The sequence below is a fragment of the Rutilus rutilus genome (genome assembly GCF_951802725.1).
Source record: "Rutilus rutilus genome assembly, chromosome: 23".
NCBI lineage: Eukaryota > Metazoa > Chordata > Actinopteri > Cypriniformes > Leuciscidae > Rutilus > Rutilus rutilus.
The window spans coordinates 4,486,611-4,506,142 of NC_140233.1; the positions used below are offsets into that span (position 1 = coordinate 4,486,611).

Sequence of the window (19,532 nt, forward strand, 5' to 3'; positions counted from 1 at the left end):
TTAGAATCTAAAATAGTTTATCTAACTGTTTTTTGAAATATTTAAATATTTAACTAGTTATTTGCGTTTTTCTGTATTATTCTAATTAAAATTAAAATAACTTAGGCTACTCAGCACTTTTTTTTTAACAGTCTATCCGCAATGTCACGTGGTACGTGTTACTTTTCTCAGCGCCGGTCAGTGTGGACCAATCACAGTCGTTTCTTATTACATAAATAATTTTTTTAAATCATTATTCATTTTTATATAATTTTTTTAAAATGTCAACCCGTAGAACTAACATATGTAAATGATTGTACTTTTTTGTGTTTTATTTCACAATAAAGACGAAAAAGCCCAGATAATTGATTAGGATCTTTAGGCCACTGCGCGCCTCCTAGTGAGTCTCAATGAAAACAGTTATTAAAGGGATAGTTCACCCCAAAATGAAAATCCTGTCATTTACTCACTTTCAAGTTGCTCCGAGCCTGTTGAAAACACACACACACAAAAAAGATATTTGGAAGAATATTGGTAACCAAACAGTTGAAGAGCACCATTAACTTCCATAGTTTGGAAAAACAATACTATTGAAGTCAATTCGGCCCGTCAACTGTTTGGCTACTAACATTCTTCAAAATATCTTATTTGTGTTCAACATAAGAAAGAAATTGATACAGGTTTGGAACCGCGTAAGACAGAATTTTCATATTTGGGGTGAACTGTCCCTTTAATTGCTACTGTACTCATTTTTTTCTACACTCCCACATCTGTCCACTAGGTGGCGAACGTGTCCGTCTAAAAAATAAAAACATGGCTGCGTCCATTGTGCGGTCATGCCGCATTGTGTCTAGAGTTAAATCACATTGCATATTAACAAAATCATCTTATTTAAGGGCTTTATTCCACTGTTCTTCGTCTACAAGAAGCGGACTCCTCTTATCCCTGCATAACCGAGGCCTCCTGAAGGAGTCGTTCCCTGAGCATGCAGCTCAAGCCGAGCTCCCGGATCTGCTCCGGTCCGGTCCTCAGACCGTGTACTGTGGTTTCGACCCGACCGCGGACAGCCTGCACGCCGGGAACCTGCTCGCTATCATCGGCCTGATGCACTTCCGAGCCGCGGGGCATGAGGTTATCGCGGTGCTCGGTGGAGCCACGGCGCTGATCGGGGACCCGAGTGGGAGGTCTGCCGAGAGAGAGCGCCTCTCCCCGGCCACGGTGGAGCAGAACGCCCGCGGGATCACGGAGAGCCTCCACCGGCTCTTCACCCACCACGAGCTGCACTTCTCCCCGGACCCGAGTAGACTAGGCCGGCTGACGGTGCTCAATAACCGCAGCTGGTACAAGGACTGGCAGGTATGGTTTTTTATTTATTGCGTAATTATAATATAAGTATTATATATAAGTACAAAAGGTAATAATACTGAACAATGAACATGTGGGGAAACAGAGAAAAGGGAAAATAAATAAAATTTACAAAAAAACTTTTTATAGTTTCTATAGTATAGTTCTATAATACAGGATGTTTTCAAAGCTTTTTTATTGGAGGGGATATTTTGAAGTGATGGCAATAATAACTAAATCATAAGCAAATACTTTGCATTTAGGTTTAAATTTAAGGTATCTTGCGGTTTTTGGAAGTTCAAGTCCATTTAATAACTATATATATAGGTTTATATATATATATATATATATATATATATATATATATATATATATATATATATATATAAACCTATAGCCTACATTATATTACATTATCATATGTTCTGCCATATAAACAGTATAAAAACCATAAAATAATTAGAACACCATTTACTTCACATTATTATAATTAGTATTATTATAATTGTTAAATTTAATTTACTGCCACACTTTAATATGTGAATTATTTGATCAGAAAACAGAATATTTAGCGTTGTCAGGCTTTTATTTGTGCTTAATGAATGAAACAACGGCTTTTACATTTGACCTGCCACAAGATGGCGCTGTTTTCTTTTCTTTTTGTATCAGGATATTTTTTTTAATATTTTTTTTTATTATAAAACCATTTCATATAACAAACAGGCATTAATATTATCATTGTTAAACACATTAATAAAACCAAGCAGCATATCGTGAAGAGATGGCACTGTAAGTTTCGACACTGCTGCTGATGCTTCAAATCTTTTCCCGAAACAATCAGAGAAGAGCTGGTTTTCTCCATCCTCCTCCTGGCAGGTGCTGGAGTTTTTCTCGGAGGTCGGCCGGTGTTTTCGGATGGGCTCGATGCTCAGCAGACACAGCGTGCAGTCTCGGCTGAAGAGCTCCGAGGGCATGAGCTTCAGCGAGTTCTCCTACCAGCTCTTCCAGGCCTTCGACTTCTACCGTCTTCATCAGATCCACGGCTGCAGGATCCAGATCGGAGGAACCGATCAGCTCGGGAACATCATGAGCGGACACGAGCTCATACACAGGTACACGAGTTCACACACGAGCTCATACACAGGTACACAAGCTCATACACAGGTACACGAGCTCACACACAGGTACACAAGCTCATACACAAGTTCATACACAGGTACACAAGTTCACACACAAGCTCATACACAGGTACACAAGTTCACACACGAGCTCATACACAGGTACACAAGCTCATACACAGGTACACGAGCTCACACACAGGTACACAAGCTCATACACAGGTACACGAGCTCACACACAGGTACACAAGCTCATACACAAGCTCATACACAGGTACACAAGTTCACACACGAGCTCACACACAGGTACACAAGCTCATACACAGGTACACGAGCTCATACACAGGTACACAAGCTCATACACAGGTACACGAGCTCATACACAGGTACACGAGCTCACACACAGGTACACAAGCTCATACACAAGCTCATACACAGGTACACGAGCTCATACACAGGTACACGAGCTCACACACAGGTACACAAGCTCATACACAAGCTCATACACAGGTACACGAGCTCATACACAGGTACACAAGCTCATACACAGGTACACAAGCTCATACACAGGTACACGAGCTCACACACAGGTACACAAGCTCATACACAAGCTCATACACAGGTACACAAGTTCACACACGAGCTCACACACAGGTACACAAGCTCATACACAGGTACACAAGCTCGTACACAAGTTCACACACGAGCTCAGCTCATACACAGGTACACGAGCTCACACACCGGTACACAAGCTCACACACCAGTACACGAGCTCATACACAGGCACATGAGTTCATACACAGGTACACAAGTTCACACACAGGTACACAAGCTCATACACAGGTACACGAGCTCACACACAGGTACACAAGCTCACACACAGGTACACAAGCTCACACACAGGTACACAAGTTCACACACAAGCTCATACACAGGTACACAAGCTCATACACAGGTACACAAGTTCACACACAAGCTCATACACAGGTACACAAGTTCACACACAAGCTCACACACAGGTACACAAGCTCATAGACAGGTACACAAGCTCATACACAGGTACACAAGCTCATACACAGGTACACAAGCTCATACACAGGTACACAAGCTCGTACACAAGTTCACACACGAGCTCAGCTCACACACAGGTACACAAGTTCACACACAGGCACACAAGCTCACACACAGGTACACAAGCTCATACACAAGCTCATACACAGGTACACAAGTTCACACAAGTTCACACACGAGTTCATACACAGGTACACAAGCTCATACACAGGTACACAAGCTCATACACAAGCTCATACACAGGTACACAAGTTCACACAAGTTCACACACGAGTTCATACACAGGTACACAAGCTCATACACAGGTACACAAGCTCATACACAGGTACACAAGCTCATACACAGGTACACAAGCTCACACACAGGTACACAAGCTCACACACAGGTACACAAGCTCATACACAGGTACACAAGCTCACACACAGGTACACAAGCTCATACACAGGTACACAAGTTCACACACGAGCTCACACACCGGTACACGAGCTCATACACAGGCACACAACCTCATACACAGGTACACAAGTTCACACACAAGCTCATACACAGGTACACGAGCTCACACACAGGGACACAAGCTCACACACAGGTACACAAGTTCACACACAAGCTCACACACAGGCACACGAGCTCATATACAGGTACACAAGTTCACACACGAGCTCACACACAGGTACACAAGCTCACACACAGGTACACAAGTTCACACACGAGCTCATACACAGGTACACAAGCTCACACACAGGTACACAAGTTCACACACGAGCTCATACACAGGTACACGAGCTCATACACAGGTACACGAGCTCATACACAGGTACACAAGCTCATACACAGGTACACGAGCTCATACACAGGTACACGAGCTCATACACAGGTACACAAGCTCATACACAGGTACACAAGCTCATACACAGGTACACAAGTTCACACACAAGCTCATACACAGGTACACAAGCTCATACACAGGTACACAAGTTCACACACAAGCTCATACACAGGTACACAAGCTCATACACAGGTACACAAGCTCATACACAGGTACACAAGCTCATACACAGGTACACAAGCTCATACACAGGTACACAAGTTCATACACAGGTACACAAGTTCACACACGAGCTCATACACAGGTACACAAGCTCATACACAGGTACACAAGCTCGTACACAAGTTCACACACAAGCTCATACACAGGTACACGAGCTCATACACAGGTACACAAGCTCACACACAGGTACACAAGTTCACACACAAGCTCATACACAGGTACACAAGCTCATACACAGGTACACAAGTTCACACACAAGCTCATACACAGGTACACAAGTTCACACACAAGCTCATACACAGGTACACAAGTTCACACACAAGCTCATACACAGGTACACAAGCTCATACACAGGTACACAAGCTCATACACAGGTACACAAGCTCATACACAGGTACACAAGCTCACACACAGGTACACAAGCTCACACACAGGTACACAAGCTCATACACAGGTACACGAGCTCACACACAGGTACACAAGCTCATACACAGGTACACAAGTTCACACACGAGCTCACACACCGGTACACGAGCTCATACACAGGCACACAACCTCATACACAGGTACACAAGTTCACACACAAGCTCATACACAGGTACACGAGCTCACACACAGGGACACAAGCTCACACACAGGTACACAAGTTCACACACAAGCTCACACACAGGCACACGAGCTCATATACAGGTACACAAGTTCACACACGAGCTCACACACAGGTACACAAGCTCACACACAGGTACACAAGTTCACACACGAGCTCATACACAGGTACACAAGCTCACACACAGGTACACAAGTTCACACACGAGCTCATACACAGGTACACGAGCTCATACACAGGTACACGAGCTCATACACAGGTACACGAGCTCATACACAGGTACACAAGCTCATACACAGGTACACAAGCTCATACACAGGTACACAAGTTCACACACAAGCTCATACACAGGTACACAAGCTCATACACAGGTACACAAGTTCACACACAAGCTCATACACAGGTACACAAGCTCATACACAGGTACACAAGCTCATACACAGGTACACAAGCTCATACACAGGTACACAAGCTCATACACAGGTACACAAGCTCATACACAGGTACACAAGTTCACACACGAGCTCATACACAGGTACACAAGCTCATACACAGGTACACAAGCTCGTACACAAGTTCACACACAAGCTCATACACAGGTACACGAGCTCATACACAGGTACACAAGCTCACACACAGGTACACAAGTTCACACACAAGCTCATACACAGGTACACAAGCTCATACACAGGTACACAAGTTCACACACAAGCTCATACACAGGTACACAAGTTCACACACAAGCTCATACACAGGTACACAAGCTCATACACAGGTACACAAGCTCATACACAGGTACACAAGCTCATACACAGGTACACAAGCTCATACACAGGTACACAAGTTCACACACAAGCTCACACACAGGGACACGAGCTCACACACAGGTACACAAGCTCATACACGGGTACACAAGCTCATACACAGGTACACAAGCTCATACACAGGTACACAAGTTCACACACAAGCTCACACACAGGGACACGAGCTCACACACAGGTACACAAGCTCATGCACAGGTACACAAGTTCACACACAAGCTCATACACAGGTACACAAGCTCATACACAGGTACACAAGTTCACACACAAGCTCACACACAGGTACACAAGCTCACACACAGGTACACAAGCTCATACACAGTACTACACGCACGCGCACACACACACACACACACATATATGTGTGTGTATGTGTGTGTATATATATATATTTAATATATATATATATATATATATATATATATATTGAAAAAATGAATGATTTTCTGAAACAGAAATCTTTTGTATCATTATAAATGTCTTTAATACTAAAAATGTATACTTTTATTCAGAAAGGATGCATTAAATTGATCAAAAGTGACAGTAAAACCATTTATAATGTTACAAAAGATCATTTCAGATGCTGTTCTTTTAAACTTTCTGTCCATCAAAGAATCCTGAAAATGAAAATTGATCACAGGAATAAATTACACTTTGAACAATATATTCACACAGAAAACAGTTATTTTAAATTGTAATAATATTTCACTGTTTTACTGTATTTTTGATCAAATAAATGCAGGCTTGGTGAGCAGAAGAGACTTCTATAACATTAAGTAATCTGACCAACCTCAACTGTTTGAGCGGTTCTGTATGTGCAGTAGGACATGATGTACTGTCATATTTTCAGACATGTACCATGGTAAACAGCATGGTAATACCACAATCTCTTTATAAGGACTATGTGTATATTAACAGTATCATTTTTAAGCATGGCACTATGGTAAAAATGTGTGTTTTTGGTAATGAAGAACCATAATATTTTATATGTATATATGTGTGTGTGTGTGTATATGTTAAAAATAAGACTTTATATTATCTGCTTCCATTACTGGCAATAAATATTTCCTTAATTTCTAATGAAAATGAGTTAAACGAGCATAAAATAAAACGCTTGTTCTTATTTATGCAAACGTCATGATATAGCCGAGCCTCTGATGTGTAATCTTGTTTTGTTCTTGTGCAGAAAGACAGGAGAGGAAGTGTTCGGCCTGACGGTTCCTCTCGTCACGACCTCGATGGGAGATAAACTGGGGAAGACGGCTGGAAACGCTGTGTGGCTCAACCCCGATAAAACATCCCCGTTTGAGTTCTACCAATACTTCCTCCGGCTGCCCGACAACAGCGTCGAAGCGTGAGTCTGCAAACACAGAGCCTGACGTCAGTTCCTGATACGTCCCTATGAAGGAAAAGAGCTTAAAATATTACTGACCCCAAACTTTTGAACAGTAATGTTATACGGGTGTAACGATACACTCATGTCACGATTCGATACATATCACGATACTGAACTCATGATACGATATTATTGCGATACTCCAAGACAAATCCTCCTGAGACCCAGAATTATATATATATTTTTTTTCATGTCATCACATTATTTAGAGCATAAGAAACATTTTTGAAAAATGATATTTTATTCATATGTTATGCTATGTCCTCTGTAGTGGACACTTTCACTAATATGAAATTATATGTATAGGCAAAAACAATGGGATTTTTTTTTTCAATCACCAATAAATTTTGGGGTTTCAGGATTTATTTTTACTAAAATTTGTATAAAGATGATTCTCAACTATGTTATGAAAGATATAACGGGATGAATTGATACATTTTACTTTATGCAATATGTGGGTAAAATGGCCATAAATTAATATTCCCATTCAATGCAATGTATATATATACACTGTATCTAATGTGCACATTAATGTGTTCTTGGAGCAACATTTAATGAAAAAAGAAGTGTAATAATTGGAGATAATAATATCTAATATTTCATAGGAATATTGATGTATAACTTATTTCTTGTTGTGTCTCCTATAATGCCTGATAAACATGATGTAAGTCCTGATGTCTCTACACGTATGAAATCAACGCCCTGTTCTGGAGCAGAAAGTCATTTTTTGATTTGAAACCCCATAACGTTTTCCTGAGATGTTGGATTATGAAATACAATTTAAAAAGTAGTCCGATTTATATTATAATTACAATACATTATCATATTTCCATAAGAGTGCTACATTTGATCACTAAATTAATGTCAGACATTTTTAAAGACCAAGGAGAAGTTGTTTTCCTGGTGAAACTGGATGTGCTCTTCACGGGACATGTGACATGTATGATGTCAGAGAAACTCACTAAAATATAATGTCCACTACAGTGGACAAAAGTCTATTCCTGGGTCCCAGGAGGATATGGTAAAAGGTTAACAAAAAATGACCTGTTGATTAAAAAGCTAAATTTGGTGTAAGTGAATAGCCTAGGCTTGGACTTGGTGCTGGAAACTCAATGCACAGGACAATAGAGACACCAGAATTATTCTGAAGCTGTGCGAATATGCTTGAACTCCATCACTGACTAGATATATTTAAAATAATGTAGGCCACTTTTTACTAACATAAGACATTTGGCATTATCAGGACCCACAAATATTCCCCCACTGCATTATTATACATTATATTCAACATTATAAATAGTAGTTTAATGTAGTACTGACACTAAAACTCTGAAAACTTCTCATACAATGATTTTAATTTGAGTGAACTATCCTCCATACATATTGTTGCACTTTTTGTATTGCGCTTTATTGTTACACCCCTAAAGTAATGCCCGTTTAGCTCCTTCAGCTTGACGGAAACGCTTGTTATCCTCCAGGTACCTGAAGCTCTTCACGTTCCTGCCGTTAGCTGAGGTGGAGAAGGTGATGGAGCAGCAGAGACGGGACCCGGGCAAGCGGACCGCGCACAAACGCCTGGCCGCTGAAGTCACCAAGCTAGTCCACGGGAAAGAGGGTTTAGAGAGTGCTAAAAGGCAAGAGCAGATCCTCACGTCTGATTTCTGCCTGTAAAGTCAACATGATATCAAAAGCACACCTATTTACTGTACAGAGGGTATGCGTGTGACGTCACAGTCGGCCGGAGGGACTGCGGTCACACACACACTGAGTGGCAAAAAGACTGAGCGGCAGAAAAATGCCGCAAAAAACACATCTAAAACGAGAAAGAGCTTTCCAGATTGACTGTACAACTAGATTTGACAAGAAATCTGAGGTATATTTTTACACCGTGAACGTGATTTCACCAAGTACCACAACTTTCCAATCAACCAATCAGATTTGAGGGACAAGTTTACAGTTTATGTCAAGTTTAGGCTTAGACCCAGGGTGAGGTGCTTCGACATCAGTGTGATTCACCTGTCATTTCCCTCTGAATTTAGGGAAAAGTTATGGGTAGGGGTAGGGATAGGGTAAGGACTAAATTTTGGGACAGGATCAGCAAAATATGTTGATCCAGGAACATGTCTTACTTGGCAAAATCATGGCGACCATTTTTACACACTGCCAAAAGCTACAGAACAGAGAAGCAAATGAATCGCTGCAATTCACAGAAATAAGGCAGTGAAAGGTGGATTTGCAGTTATTATTTGGTGTCAATTTGCTGAATTTAGGGGTAAAATCATACCCTGTATATAGTATTGTTATATATTGTATTGATAACTCATCAATTAAATATTTACCATCGTATATTCTGCATAATTGGACGTTTTTAGATAAACACTGACAAAAAAATATACAAGTTTTAGGGCTGGACGACATGACGATATATATGACATTGATATGAGAGTGATCACCCGGATTTAGACCTACCTATATTGTATTTATATAAAGCGTTCACAGGAAAATTAGCTTTATGTATTTCCCGCCGTTGAAATCAGGCTCATATAAATGTCAGGAAACACGATCCTGGCTGCATGTCAATGTCCATGGATCACTAGATCTTTAGTAAGTTGTTAGGAACAATATATCGAGTCCAACCGTTAGTTTAAACTGAAAATAATATGTTTTACTTGCGTTTTCTCAGTTTCCCCTGTTAAATCCAGTCACACAGCAGCTCTTCTGCCACTCAGTCCGGCTGAGGGAGCGTGATCCCACCGGGAAAGTGACGTCAATGCATAAACCCTCTATTCATGCACATTCCTGCTCCAGTTTTGCGTGATTCTTTAGTATGATTCATCAACATATTTAAATTAACTTGCTTTGCTTCAGATGCAACTTTTAATTTTTTTGGCTTCTTTGTTTGATTCATTGATCCAATCAATTCCAGATGGATAAAATCAATTCCTTTTAGTCTCATTGTTTGTTCTATAAATGCTTCGTTAATGTTACTTATATATAGTTTTGCATGCATGTACACACAGGTGCACCAATGCTCTGTACCACAGCAGTATTCAGGCCCTGGAGCAGATGAGTGACACTGAACTCACGGATCTTTTCCGAGAGGCTCCGTTCCATGAGCTGTTCCTGGATCCCGGGACGACGGTGCTGGACGCCTGCAGACGGGCACAAGCCATTCCCGAGGGACCGCGAGGGTGAGAGACGCCTGAATCTGACTAATAATGTTTTGGAATGTTCCGTTTAAAAGTAACACATGCTCTTGACACATTTTGATACATTGTTACTTTTTGGTCAAGAGTGACACTTTTAAGTAGAACACCCACGCGATCCCATTCCTAAATGACGACGATTAAACCTTTGACTAAATCACACGGGAACATTCAGATCTGCGTTCTGAGCCAGAGAGAGCCGTTAATCATGTTTAGCTTCACAAACTGTCTTTTCAACCACATGGCGTTACAAATATTCATATTATCACAGAAGTACTGGGATAAAAGTTTATAATTTGGATATAAACACTGATGTCTATGGAAGTGATCAAAATAGAGTAAATCACCTTTTGAAAGTAACATGGCACTTCAAATAAAGATTGTATCAATTACATCATTACACCAGTAGGTGGCGACAAGTGACCGTTTAAAAATGTATGTCATTGAATCGTTCATTCAAGTGATTCGTTAAAAAAACGCTGATTCATACAGTATCCATCCAAAGTATTAATTAGTGAGTCATTGAATCATTAACTTTCATTTTTAATTAATTCATATTCATTAGTTTAGTCAGAACCTCTAGTAAATCAGCCCGATTAATGACAGTCAAGAAGAACGAGCAGATGGACCCGAACTTCCTTCTTAAGCATGACTTGTGCAGGATGTTTCACAGTGGTATTTTATATGTTTTATACCTCTGCTACATTTCAGATGTGCTTATTATAACCGTGTTATTTCTCCATTAACACACTGAACCGCACGCTTCAGAAAGCAGTTGTTGCTAAAACGGGTAGCACTTTATTTTACAGTCCTGTTTCCCATTACTGTGTAATTATTATAGTAATTGTAATAACTAGGTACTAACCCTGAACACACCCCTAAACCCCTGTATTTACCTTATATTACCCGGTACTTTCTTTGGTATTTACATATAAGTGCACATACCGTAAAATAAAATGCAAACGAAAAATGCTGTGAACTCAACAAAAGGTTGTAGTTGTACTGCTGAGGAATAGTGTTAAAAATACATTTTAACCACTGATTCGAGGGAAAACGGCATTACATGGACTTCCAAAATCAGAGGAATTGAAAAGTGATGATCTCTTCCTGGCCTTATAACTGAGTTTAAGTGCAAGTCCATATTTTTTGGTCCATATTTTAAGACCCATAGCATAAAATGCCTACATTTTATTTTGAAATTGCACTGATGCCTTTTTGCTTGATATAATTGACTAGTTTATTCTCTTGACTAGGTATCAGATGATCCAGGATGGTGGAGTTTGGATCAACCACCAGAGGGCAGCAAACCCAGAGCAAGTTCTGGTTCTGGGTCAGCACATTCTCTCTAATGGACTCAGCCTGATCCGAGTGGGCAAGAGAAACTTTTACATCCTAAAGTGGCTTAGTATGTGAATCTCCAACTCGGATATACAACGTTTTGCATTCAAAATCAACTGTGTGTGCAATTGTGGACCCTGTATGTAACACAAATGGTCCTGCAGTCCCGGCGCTCACCAGCAGTGGTCGCTAGAGGATCTGTTTCGGCTCAGGACAGTAACCTGTGCTCTGTCTGCTCGAACTCATCAAAGACTTTGAAATTATACATTGAATTGTGCTGTTGAGAAACCCCATATGAATGTCTGTGGAATATATCAAAGACATGAGAACAGACTTTGCCTTGTTTGTGCCTGTTTTATTTGGACAAATTACACGTTTTGATGTGTGAATACGCTCTTGATTTTAAATCACACTGGAAAACTGGGTTCTGTTCAACTCTTTAATTAAGTGTGATATTTTAACGTTTTTTGTTTTGTTTTCCAGTTCGGCTTCTGAGGTGAAACTAACATGTTGCAATATGATGTTATATATTAATTAAATATAACTGATTAGGTTTATATAGATCAGGTTTATTTTTAAAGCACATTTAAAAGCAACAAATGATGTACAGTAAATTCATAAAAATGCAATAAATACAAAATTATGCAGAATTAAACCCGTTCACACCAAGAACGATAACTATATTAGTGTCCACACCAACACACGATAACGTTTTGTTTATTATAAGCGCACGCTGCGGTTTTGGTTTAAGTGCTCGCTTTAAAACCCCTTTACTGTCACCGTTCTGCTAGCTATGCACTTGTCGCTCTTTTTACTTATTGCCTTTTTTTTTCATATCACATATTTTAGTAATTATAGTAGAATTAGGTATCATTTGAAAGCTTACGAACTCAAAATTCATCCTGTGAAAACCATTTCGAAATTGGATGTTGCCTTGCCGTGAAAACGGTACTTAAAAATATTTTTGCGGCTCCTCTAGTGGTCAGTTTTCATATTACAATTTATTTTAGCTACTTTATTATCAAACCTTTTCTAATCTTGACAAAACGCATATCGTCGGAAAGGTCTGAGTCTCAAGGTTCCATATTTGGTGACACTTTTGTGATTAAAGTGATTTTTGTTACAGGAGAATGCATAAAAAAAAAAACAACTATATTTCTGGTACAGCGCCTAAACAAAATCGCATAGGAACTTCACTTTTTGTGATATCAACTTCAAATTTGGAACACAGCTTGGTTAGATGTATGGTTATGATTTTATAGTAAAAAATATTTTGTAAAATATATATATTTTATATAAAATAAAAAATGTTTAGTACACTACATTTGATTTACTGTAAACTTAAACTTCCATAACTTTTTCATACTTTCATTTAAGTGCTTTCACTTTACAATAATCTGCCGAGTGTCTATCCAAACTCGTGACGCTTTTGCTTGCTGGCTCCTCGTGTGTTTTGCAGGACGCTCTGAAGGGAGGGTGGGATCGTATGCTTTCAAAGCTAGCTCGCTATTGCTAGCCTCCGAAAATTGCCTATCCTATACCTTTAAGACTATATTTTATTACATAAATACTCTGGTAGGTGATCTGTGGAACAAATCAACATTTTTATTGAGCTTTCATAAATTTGGTGTGTTGACAAGAGATGAGATGCTCATCATCAGCCGTGTGCAAAGTTGTCAGATTAGAAACACAGTTACAGTTCCCAAAGACTAGTTAAAAACGGTTCATGACACGCCTCACGTGACGCACACAGACTCAAGTGTGAGTCTCAGTTCTTGTCAGGATGATTGCGAGGTCTAATCAGGGCAGTGCTATTGTTCCTGGAAATGTTTTGCCAATAGCAGCTTCTCATTACTTGGAACAACTTATTGTAAATCTCTTGTACTTCCCCTTTTTTTCTGTGTCTCAAATTTAAACATCACCTTCAGATACCAGAGACTAACACACATTACGGTTAATGAAATCAAACGTATATAAGTTTCTATGAATAAATTGTGTTTATTCACATTAGAAGTATTAGACTTATGAAGTTTTTAAAAAACTAATTTCTTAAACCCATATACCTTTTAGATTTAATATATCCAATTATTTTTGAACAATGGGTTTTTCCCCTCAGGATTTCAAGGACAATATTGAGAAAACATCAATAGGCAGTGACTATTTCTCGTCTTTTAGTAATTGTTTGATTCATTTAAGAAGGAAACGTTTTCGTAAGTTTCCAGATAAAGCTGTTATACAAACTTTTAGTTTCGGTTTCACTGGGAATTTTGAGCATTTGCACAAGATTCCATTGTTCTTTTTTTTTTAAACTGTTACAGAACTTGACATTCAACGCCGTTCGATAGTGATTCGCAAATGAATCGTTTGTTTTGAACTGGACCTTTTAAATAATTCAGTCGAATCAATGTGATTCAATTGTGAATCACTAGCCTGTGGTAAAACTTAATTTAGAAGTAAATCAACATGTCCTATGCGTTTTTTGAGCTAGCAGAAAAAGTACTTAGTCAACACATTCATTCATTAAAAACAGCAGAAAGTTATTCGAAAACTTAGCGATATTAGCAGCACTGAAACAAACAAGCACGGCGAATTCTGCGGATCAGCGAATCATTTAGTGAGCCGGTTCAAAAACGAAGCATTCGAACGAACCGACTCGTTCATTAAAGCGACTCGGAGGCTCGTCTAGGGCTAGGGTGTTTGTTGATCTTCTTTCTCTTGGACTGTGAGTGGGGGATGTGCGTTGAGAGAAGGCGGATCTCTGAGGCACCAATCCACGGCGGTTCCTCTGGTGGTTTAAAGAGCTCTTTGTGTCAATCACGCGTTTTTTTCGTTCTCTATCCCCCTTCATCGCCATATTGGGCGCAGAAAAGCCTCGCCTTGTTATTTCTCTTCCCCTCTTTTACTACGACGCGCAGTTGACAGGAGTGGCCATCGAGAACGCCTGCTTTTGTTTTGATGATCGTCGCTTGTCCGTGTTTCTCGCTCATGCGGCGCAACCGGGGCGAGTTTAGCCTTAACGCCCGTCGCTTTGGATCGCGTTGACGCTTTAATAACAGCTGTTGGCTTTGCGTTTTCGACTCGAAATGTCTAACGTTCGCTTGTCTAACGGCAGCCCGACGCTGGAGCGAATGGAGGCGCGAGTGTCCGATCAACCCAAACCATCGGCGTGTCGGAACCTGTTCGGTCCGGTGGACCATGAAGAGTTAAAGAAGGATTTCCAGCGGCAGTTGAAGGCGATGGAGGACGCGTCGACGGACGCGTGGAACTTCGACTTCTCCTCGCACACACCGCGCGCCGACGGCAGATTCCAGTGGGAAGCGATGGATATTCGCTCGGTTCCCGGTTTCTACAGCAGATCCGAGAGAGGGAAGGGCTCCAGTCTTCACATGTGCTCCTCTGGGAATAATAACGACAATAATGTGGATGTTAACGGGAATCACGAGTGTCGGGTAACGGAGGAGCGCGAGGAGACGCCCGAGACACCCCGAGAGCCGCGGAAAAGACCCTCGTGTCTCGGTATGCGCGCTCACGGTCTCTCTCCTAAATTATCTTATTTATCAATCTGAGTTCAGCAGTATGTATGATAATTCAGAATTTTCAAAATATTGCGCTACTATCTATCTATCTATCTATCTATCTATCTATATATATATAGAGCGCGCATCTGAATTTTCACTTTGCATTATCTATCTATCTGAATTTTCACTTTGCATAGGCTAATTATCTATCTACCTATCTGAATTTTCACTTTGCATATCTATCCATCCATCTTCAAGCCTTTCACACTTTCATGTAATTGCATTTTAACTTATGTTTGTGAAGCCCACCGTTTGATGTAATAAATGTAGATGCAAATGTTTGCATTTATTTTTAAATGGGCAAGACAAATTATGACACACAACAACATTATGCATTTGAGCTTTTACATTCATGCACAGATAAAATAAGCTAGTTAAGTTAAAAATGTAGTTGCATTTGGTGCGAAATGCTCTTAACTTAAAATGAATGATTCAGATTGGTTGATACAAGTCATGTTTTTACACTGTGTCTTAGTATTTTAATTAGTTTTTAACCCGATGTGAGATGACAAATGCATGTTTTGACTCATCAGACTCATCGTGTCAAAGCAAACACACTCACATCTGTGTGGACGAAGTGACCCGAACGCCCAGAAAACCCAAAAAGCCCAGAAAACACCCCAACCCGACGACACCCACATAAACACAAGGTAAGCACGACTCCCTTTTCTTTTTGCATCCTATCATTTGAGTCATTTTACACAGAAGAGCGGAGAGAAACACTGTTTGCAGTTTGCACATGAAAAAAATTAAATAGTATGTGTAAAAAAAAAACTTCATGATAAATTAATCATATAGCATTAGAACCCAGTTTACCATTATATTATAATATTCATCTGATATGTATTCAAAGCATCATGGAAGTGCATGAAAGGGTTAATCTGGTGCATTTACTACGAGAGCTCCAGTTTCCTTCAGAGTGAAGACCATTTTACACGTCAGCAGTGTGTTCACTCATGAGTGTGTTCACACCTGAACGACGTTTATTATACTACGCATGCATTTACACCCGTGCGCATATGCCCAGTGCATTGCAAGAATTGCATGTAAACATGATTAAATGTTTACATGCAGTGTGAATGAGTGCAGGTTCCAGGTCTAGATCGAACACCTGGCGAGCGATCGGGTCCAGAAATCTGATGTAACCGTAGGATGATGTTACCTCAGTCTGTCATGTGAGGAAACGTCCTGCCAAATCAGTGTGTCACTGGGCCGCCAGTCAATGAGCAAATAACAGGCGCACATCTGTAAAGTCATAACATTAGCAATGAAGAGTGTTTTGCTTTGGTGGGACTCGAAACGTTTCATGATCTCATTTTCCAGCGTTTTCGTTTTTTTTTATTATATTTTTTTTCCTCCCTAAGTTTCATTCAGTTTTTTGGTGTGGGTTATAGTCTGGTTTGTGGTGCAGTCGACTCAAACATTCAATCGCCACCATTGTTAACCTTTACAACATCGCCTAAGCACATTAAAGTATTTACAGTACAGAAAATAAATTAGGTGAATAATGACCTCCAAAAAAATAAAAATAAAAATGGAAAGTTGCGTAATCTTTATTAAAAAATGCATTTAATAATAGAGAATGTGCAAATAAAGATGTTTTTCTTTTCATTGAATGCATGTATGAAGATGTTTCTGACTGATAATGTGTGTTGTAAAACGAATTCTCTGTGATATTTCCTGACAGGGCTGAAGACGTCGTCTGCGGTTTGATGACCTCAGTGCTTGGTGAACGAACGACTTTTTTTTTTTTTGGCGGGAGAAAGTGGAGCGGAAAATAAAACATATCAACTCTAAGAGTGTTCAAGCACTGAAACAGAAACACTAAAAGTTCTGGCACTCAAGAAAAAAAAAAAAAGCGACTGCGTCTGAACGCGGTGTATGTAGCAGTGTGCAATTAGGTTTAATTTCCTTTTTTGCTCATAATATTTTTTTTTTTCTTTTTTTTTTTTCTTACTACCTGTGTATATAAATATATATGTTCATTTTTTGTATGTAGCACATAATTAGTATTATGTTTGAAAAATCTATTTTTTTTTGTTTTTTTTGTTTTGGAGGTGTGAGTTTGGTTTGACTTGAAGAGCCACCATTGCCGTGTGTAGATTATTTCCGAAATGCTGTTCATAATTTCACGTTTTGAAGACTGTTTTCATATTGGTGGTGTAAAAATAAAAAATAAAAATCTTTTTCAGATGAGGTACACAAAATACCAGTTCTTTTGAATTGGATCTGAACATCTCAGCCTGTTTTTTTTTTATTTGTATTATTATTATTATTATTATTATGATTTTTTTTTTTTTTTTTTAAGGTGATGTAAAAGTTGAAACTCTGAGGTCAAACCTTTGTAGCATCGACCAGTATTACTATCAGGCACTTCCATGGAGGAGAAACATCTCTCACCCTCTTAAATTATTTCTTTGTAAGATGTGTCTCGATCATCTATAATTTGAGTGAAATTTTCTACTGATATTTTTTTGACTTTGACTCGATCACCCTTGATTTTGCCTTGTTTTTTTCTTTTTCACTGCAGAAGTGGGTGTTTCACCCCATCAAAACACTCTACAAATAGATTCTGTGGTGAAACCTGATGCATAACTGTATTTATAGAGAAAGTAAATATTAATATTTGAACGATTTACACTGCCTGTGTATTTGTGTACATAACTTTGTAAAAACACTGAGAAAATTAAAACTAACTTATTTATATCAAGCTTTTTTTTTTTCTTTTTTTTTTTGGTCAAGGTTTGAGTCATTATTTTTGTAAATGCTTATTTTTTTGGGGTAGCTTCTTTCTTTCTGTTTTTATTTTGTTGTAATATTATTTTAACAAATTTGTAAGAGGTTGCAAACTGAGCCTGATTAAAATATTTGATAAGTGCTTTTTTGTTATGTGTGGTTATACAATGTGCTGCAATCAATTAAAAGAGAATTAAATTATTTCAACCCACATCTGTCTTATTTGAACGTTATATAATATTCTGTCAAAATACAACCTGTGTGGTGATTAAATACTACAGAATTTTTTTTCTTTTTTTTTTTTCTACCTGAATAAGTTAGATCAGGCAAGAAGTAAATTCTATACTACTGCTCAATTTAGGTTTGTAGAAATTAAAGCGTAAATATCAAACTTATAAAATTAAGTAAAACCTATTTAACTTTCTGATACTGGTGTTCCCAGTAATAATTAACAAGGTTGAATTTTCACTGTTTTGACACTGTTGTATCATTGCTTTTGTTGTTAGGTTTAGTAACCAGATTATTTCTATAAGATACACTGTAAAAAGTGATCGGTTGTCAACTTAAAAAAGTGAGGAAACCCACTGCTTTAAAATGAAAGTAAATAAACTTTAAAAAAAAGTTATGTGAACTTGAACTTAATTTTTTCAATTACGCATGGTTTATTTAATTTTAAGGCAGTGGGTTTCCTCACTTTTTACAGTGTATTTTGTCTACACAGTATCTACTGTATTATTGACTTAGAGATGTTCTTCTAAGTAAAGCGTTTACACTTTAAAAGCGTGGCTTAATTCAGTGTTATATTGTTTGAGTAAAATAAACTTCAACTAAGTAGAAATTACTCAACAAACTTTAACTGGCCGAGTACATTTTCTAATGCACATTTAAAGCTAGAGCATGCAAACGAAAATTTTGCACTTTTTTTTTTTTAGCTGTAACAATGCACTGAATGTTATAGTCTTTCTTAATGCTAAAGAGAACAAAATAGTATTTTTAGCCATTCCAGAGACCAATACAATCCTTTAGTTATGCAAGAAGCTGGTGAAATAAAAAGGATTTGATGTCCTCGCCCTGCGTGACCTTTCTTGCCTAGGTTTGGCAAGCAGGCGCTCGTGTCATTTATCCGTCTGAATGAAACACACACATGCCAACGGTTAGTCACAGCGCTGACTCAAACACAAACTGACAGTAGGAGTGGCGATAGGCACAGGTGCTCCTCACTGCTAGTTTATTTCTTCATTAACTCTCTAACGTCTCGTTTTCAAAATCATCTAATCACTATTATGC

At 38.9% G+C, this 19,532-nt stretch overlaps 2 protein-coding genes across 2 annotated transcripts; both read left to right on the plus strand.

Annotated features, from left to right (window-relative positions):
- The first annotated feature begins 765 nt into the window (after positions 1–765).
- Positions 766–12,582, plus strand: yars2 (tyrosyl-tRNA synthetase 2, mitochondrial). Its single transcript, XM_084397179.1, has 6 exons — positions 766–1,335; positions 2,200–2,435; positions 7,178–7,345; positions 8,866–9,021; positions 10,408–10,578; positions 11,847–12,582. The coding sequence occupies exons 1-6, from the start codon at positions 793–795 to the stop codon at positions 12,004–12,006; spliced, it is 1,434 nt and encodes a 477-aa protein (XP_084253305.1). The 5' UTR covers positions 766–792; the 3' UTR covers positions 12,007–12,582.
- Positions 12,583–14,620: 2,038 nt separating this feature from the next.
- On the plus strand, positions 14,621–18,215 carry cdkn1bb (cyclin dependent kinase inhibitor 1Bb). Its single transcript, XM_084397408.1, has 3 exons — positions 14,621–15,447; positions 16,043–16,159; positions 17,197–18,215. The coding sequence occupies exons 1-2, from the start codon at positions 15,015–15,017 to the stop codon at positions 16,150–16,152; spliced, it is 543 nt and encodes a 180-aa protein (XP_084253534.1). The 5' UTR covers positions 14,621–15,014; the 3' UTR covers positions 16,153–16,159; positions 17,197–18,215.
- The last annotated feature ends 1,317 nt before the right edge of the window (positions 18,216–19,532 follow it).

Excerpts from the sequence above, each read along its gene's own strand:
- yars2 (XM_084397179.1), top strand. The coding sequence starts at position 793 with ATGGCTGCGTCCATTGTGCGGTCATGCCGCATTGTGTCTAGAGTTAAA. Across the intron at positions 1,336-2,199 it reads GCTGGTACAAGGACTGGCAG|GTGCTGGAGTTTTTCTCGGA; the intron begins GTATGGTTTTTT and ends TCCTCCTGGCAG. Across the intron at positions 7,346-8,865 it reads CCCGACAACAGCGTCGAAGC|GTACCTGAAGCTCTTCACGT; the intron begins GTGAGTCTGCAA and ends GTTATCCTCCAG.
- cdkn1bb (XM_084397408.1), top strand. The coding sequence starts at position 15,015 with ATGTCTAACGTTCGCTTGTCTAACGGCAGCCCGACGCTGGAGCGAATG. Across the intron at positions 15,448-16,042 it reads GAAAAGACCCTCGTGTCTCG|ACTCATCGTGTCAAAGCAAA; the intron begins GTATGCGCGCTC and ends TTGACTCATCAG.